Source organism: Chinchilla lanigera, unplaced genomic scaffold, assembly GCF_000276665.1.
Source record: "Chinchilla lanigera isolate Chin_1 unplaced genomic scaffold, ChiLan1.0 scaffold00019, whole genome shotgun sequence".
Classification (NCBI taxonomy): Eukaryota; Metazoa; Chordata; class Mammalia; order Rodentia; family Chinchillidae; genus Chinchilla; species Chinchilla lanigera.
Genome location: NW_004955420.1, coordinates 12,768,757 through 12,774,397, shown reverse-complemented (window position 1 = coordinate 12,774,397; position 5,641 = coordinate 12,768,757). Strand labels below are relative to the sequence as shown.

At 46.9% G+C, this 5,641-nt stretch overlaps 1 protein-coding gene across 1 annotated transcript in view; it reads left to right on the top strand.

Annotated features, from left to right (window-relative positions):
- LOC106148325 overlaps positions 1-2,637 on the top strand; it is an 8,061-nt gene extending 5,424 nt beyond the window's left edge. The window contains exon 4 of the mRNA XM_013513333.1: positions 2,024-2,637. Within this exon, the coding sequence (XP_013368787.1) occupies positions 2,024-2,220 (197 nt within the window). The 3' untranslated portion in view covers positions 2,221-2,637. The remainder of the gene's footprint in view (positions 1-2,023) is intronic.
- The last annotated feature ends 3,004 nt before the right edge of the window (positions 2,638-5,641 follow it).

The window sequence follows — 5,641 nt, the reverse complement described above, 5'->3', positions numbered from 1 at the left end:
TTTTTGAGATAGGGTCTTGCTAGATAGTTCAGGCTGGCCTTGAACTTACTATGTAGCCCAGTCTGGCCTTAAACTCATGGTGATCCTCCTGCCTCAGCCTCCCAAGTGCTGGGATTATAGGCCTGAACTCATACACACCTCAAGATTTTTGAATTGAATGAAGGTTAGTGTTACTTGCTCTGGAGCAGCTGGAGAGCTTGAGGACTTGGGAAGTCATGTTTTGGTCCCTGAGAAGTCCCTTTTCATGACTCACAGATATGAACTCACAGAGTCTTTACCATCGTCTCAAGGCTTCAAGACCACATCCCTTTCGTGCCCCTCTTATTTCGTACCCCACCACCTTCCTCCTTGCCCACTCCACTCAAAGTATGAAGTCCCTGCGCACCCTCAGGCCAGGCAAGCTCCTGTCTCGGGGCACCTGCCGCTTGCTCCTTCCAGGCTGGAATGTCCTCACCACCTTCCCCTTAGCCTCCACCAGGCCTGCTCGAGTGTCACGTCCTCACAGGCCCTCCCTGGCCATGCATCCAAAGCCACATCCATCACTTGCTTTGCTCTACTTCATCTTTTCTTCACCATATTTTTACTTCTATCACTGCTTGATATTTTATTATTTACTTGCTAATTGTCGCCACCACACCTACTAAATTGTGAGCTCCCAAGGAAAGGAGCCTCATCTGTTTATTCAGTGCTGTGTCCCTGAGCTGATGACTGAGTCAATCAGAGACCTGCTATAGACTGCATGGACTGATGGATGGACAGATGGAAGGATGGATGGACAGATGGATGGACGGATGGATGGAGAAAAGGAGAGATGGATGGATGGATGGAAGCATGGATGGTCTTGCGAAGAGTAGTTTCAGGAGCGTGGCGGGGTCAGGACCCAGGGCACACACATCGGTCAGTTAGCAAATGAGGGTGCTGAAGGTAAACAGGGAGGGGTGGCTACACTTCCAAGAAATGAGATCATTTAGCCAACAGTGTTGTCCCAGCCACTGGGAGGTTGAGGGAGGAGGATCGCTTAAACCCAGGAGAGCCAGGGCAGCAGGTAAATAATGAAATCCTTGTCCCATCAAAAGAAAGAAAAGAAGAGAAAAGCAGAGGGTGAGAGTGATGGGGAAGAGGGGGAGGAAGAGAAGGACAAGAGGAAGAAGGGAAGGAGGAAGAGGAGAAAAGGAGGAGGAGATAAGGAAAAAGTCAATTAAGGAGCGCCTGCACGCAGTATAAAGCTGTCTTCTGTAAAATGGGAAGTGCCAGGTGAACATAATTTCCCGGGCAGAGCTGGCCAGGGGGAGGTGAATAGCTGGGGGACTAAGTGTTTATAAAACGGCGTTTAGCCTTCGCAAAGCCTGGCCTCCCAGCCTTGGCGGGGTGGAACGCATCCCCAAGATCTCGGGGACGCAAAGGAAGCAAAGAGAAATGGTGGGTTCCTGGAACAGGGAGGCTACAGGCCAGGGTCAGCTGCGGGCTCCCGAGAAGGGAGGAAATGCTCGGGAGTGAGAGGAGGAAGTGTTGGTGACAGACCAGAGGGGCCTGGGCAGTTGGGCAAGGTGTACAACGCACGATGCAGGGGTCTGAAGCCGCAAATACGTTGCACACCCAGCTATCCCCAGGGGCACCACAAGTCAAGGAAGAGACCACGGAGGCGCGCCCGCAGGGGCCCCTGGGAACCTGAGGGAGGAAGGAAGGCGGAGGGGAGCTCGTCCTGGGCACTCCGCCGACAGGACGCTGGGGTGGGGGGCGGACCGGCTTTTGCATCAGGTGCGGTTTTCAGGGAGGTGGGGCCGAGGGCTGCAGGGCGTTTGCCCTGGATCTGGGAGGTCACTGGCTAAGCCTCCCTCAACTGGGGAGCGGGAGCTGCAAGGCATGCTGGGAAGTATGGGCTTGATTGGCAGTTGAGCAGTTTAGCCACAAACTGGGTGGGGGCGGAAGCAGGGAAGAGTAATCTTTTCTTCTCACACCAGTTTACGGGAGGAATACAGGCCTCTCAGAGCCAATTGCTATCATCAGTTTATCTCTGCTCCAGGGCTGGATTTCCACCCATTAACACTCCAGAGAGACTCCTTTTCATGGCTTCTCACCATGGTTACGGAGATCATGGCACCAACAATGCAATGTCACTCAACCTGCGACTGTCCTGCTCCAAGACCCAGTGCTCCAGCCCTCGCGGCCACGGGATCGCCTCCTCTTGAAGATTTTACCTCCCTGGATGCCCCCAAGTAGTGATGAGGCCCACCTGTCCAACCTACCTTCTCTACTTAGGGAAAATGCCCACCTAACTAACTCTTCCCAAAGTAGATTCCTGGGAATCACAGTGCAAGCTGTCTCCAAGCACAGCACCTCATTCATGAGAGTGACTGGGTAACCTGCAGCCTCTACCCAGAGCAATAATAACCTGAGCTCTGATGACCAGGGTGATAGCAGAGACAAGAGCAAGAAAAGATACACCAAAGCCCAGGAGCACATGCTCTTAGACCTGCTTTTTTGTTGTTCTTCCTGACATTACTGCATGCCTGACTGCCAGGCTGGTTCTATGTGACCGTCCCTCAGGGTCACAGGGACCCTCAAATGCTCCAAAGAAGGCTGGTGTCACGGCAAACAAGTTAGCCTTATAAAAATAGTCAGGCCGGGCATGGTGGGGCCCACCTGTAACCCCAGCACTCAGGAAGCTGAGGCAGGAGGATCATTGCAGGTTCACCAGTTTGGGCTACAAAGTGAGCTCAAGGCCAGCCTGAACTGCATAGGGAGACCTGTCTCAAAAAGACAATAAATAAATAAATAAATAAAATAAAAATACTCAGGACTGGAGTGTAGCTCAATGGTAGAACACTTGCCTAATGTGGCCCTGGGTTCAATCTCTAGTGTCACACACACACACACACACACACACACACAACTCAATAACTCAATAACAGAAAAGTAACCCAATTTAAAAATAGGCAACTGGGCGTGGTGGCACATGCCTGTAATCCCAGCACTTGGGAGGCTGAGGAAGGAGGATCATTGTGAGTTTGAGGCCAGCCTGGGCTACAAAGTGAGCTCAAGGCCAGCCTGAGCTGCATAGTGAGACCCTGTCTCAAAAAGACCCCCCCAAAAAAAACAGGCAAAGAAGCTGAGTGTGGTGGCTCACACCTGTGGTCCCAACCCTGGGGAGGCCAAAGCAAGAGGATCACCAGGAGTTCCAGGCCAACTTGGGCTACATAGTAAGTTCAAGGACAGCCTGGGTTACATATCGAGACCCTGTCTCAAAAAAAAGAGGGTAAAGACCCTGAACATTTCTCCACATGATCTGCCAGGGGCCGCTAAGCACATGAAAAGATGCTTAACATCATTCATTATCAAGTACAAATCAAAACTACCACAAGACACTGCTTCTCACCCACTTAGATGGCTAGAACCAAAACGTCAGACAACAACTTTTCGCAAAGTTGTGGAGAAACTGGGGCCTTTATACGCAGTGGGTGAGAATGTCAAGAGGGGGCAGAAATGTTGGCAAACAGGAGGGGAGTTAGAACGCTTACCAGAAGAAATGAAAACAAGTTCACACAAAAATAGCATAGATGTTCATTATAGCACATTCATGACAGCCAGAAAATGGAAACAACCTAAATATCCATCAACTGCCCAATGGTGAAATATAGTGCAGCTGTACCTTGCATCCTCAGGGAACTTGCTCCAGGACCCTCTTTAATGCCCACATCCCCAGGTGCACAAGTCCTTATGTAAAAACATCACATTTGCATATAACCTATCCTGCTGTGTCCTTGAAATCATCTCTCAGTTGCTTTAAACACCTAATACAGGGGCTGGGGATATAGCTCAGCAGCACAAGCGCCTGGCTGGCAAGTGCAAGGTCCTGAGTTTGATTCCTGGTACTGAAAAAAAAAAGAAAAGAAAAGAAAAATAAATACCTAATACAACATAAATGCTCTGTAAATAGTTCTTATATTGTTTAGGGAACAGTGACAAGGACACCGGTCAATCTGCACCCACTACAGATGTAATTTAAGAATATGTATATATTTTCTATCCATGGGTGTTTGAATCCACACAGGTGGAGCCCTCAGATACAACCAGCCAGCTGTACAATACATCCATTACAATGAAATAGTATTAGACTATAAAAAAGAATGGAGTACTAGCCAGATGTGGTGGTGCTGAGTGATGTAATCCTAGTACTGGGAAGGCTGAGGCAGGAGGATCACCAGGAGTTCAAGGCCAGGCTGGGCAACATAGTGAGCTTGAGGCCAGCCTGGACTACACAACATGACCCTGTCTTGAAAGAAAGAAAGAAAGAAAGAAAGAAAGAAAGAAAGAAAGAAAGAAAGAAAGAAGAAAGAAAGAAAGAAAGAATAAAGTACTGAGAAACTCTAAACATTGATAAACTTTAAAAACATTGTGCTAAGTGAAAGAAGTTGGTCGCAAAGATTACATATGATTCTACTTTGTATACAAAATATCCAGAATAGGCGAATATAGAAAGACAAAAAGATTAGTAGTTACCCAGGTCTCAGGGGCTGGGAAAAATGAGGTGTGACTGCTAATGGATATAAGGTTTCCTAGAGAGCTGATAAAAGTGTTCTAAAACTGTGGTTTTCCTTACAGTCTGTAAATTTACTAAAAAAAAAATCCCCATATACCTTAAATGTGTGAATTATATGGTATGTGAATTATATCTCAATAAAACTGTCATATAAAAATAACTAAAAATGAAGCCAGGGAAAAGAATTAAATTCCATCAACTCAGTGCCTTGACAATAAGAAAGAGAAATGCTTAAAATATTTTTAAAAACCAGAATGAAACAGATTAGTACTTACATGGATACTCATCAATAATCTGAGACATACCTCTTTGTAAAATATCTTGTTTCCCAACTATTAGAATTTATATCAGCAGGGATGTCAGAGCACCCAGCCATACTTTAAAGCTAGTGAACAGTGATGTAGTATATTGACCTCACTATTTGGAAGTTGTATAGAGTTTCTCTTTGTAGCTCTTGAGTATTTCATAAATATACACTTAGCTTCTCCAGGTAAAAATATTTCACTGCGATTGAACTCTATCTTTACCATCTGTTTCAATATTTTTAAACATTATATTTTGAAGATTTGGAGCTATGGGTTTCTTAACTAAGACAGTTATCTGCTGAGCATGGTGCCACACACCTGTCATCCCAGCACTGACAAGGCTGAGGCAGGAGGATTGCCATGAGTTTAAGGCAGCCTAGAATAAATAGTGAGTTCAAGGCCCGCTTGAACTACACAGTGAGAGCCTGTCTCAAAAATAAAAAATAAATAAAACATAATTATCCTTATTCATAATGTTGGAGGTATTTGGCAAGGAGATAATTACTACATATTGATAATGGACTACCAATGTACTACATTGACCAGTGTGTTGTGTCTCTTGGACATTAGGGTGTGGTTGCTTAATTCAGATTCCACCATCTGACCATGTGCCAGGAACCATGCTGACCAGATTCAGAGGGGGAAGCACCGCCTCTGATGTCACACGGCAGCAGTATTAGGGACCGTGATCAGCAGTCACTGTGACACAGGCCTTCCCCCCTGCCTGTGCTTTTGCCTGGTGTGAGCATGGTTGTGACAACAGCTGGCCACCTCCCTGGGTGGTGCCCAGTTGCTC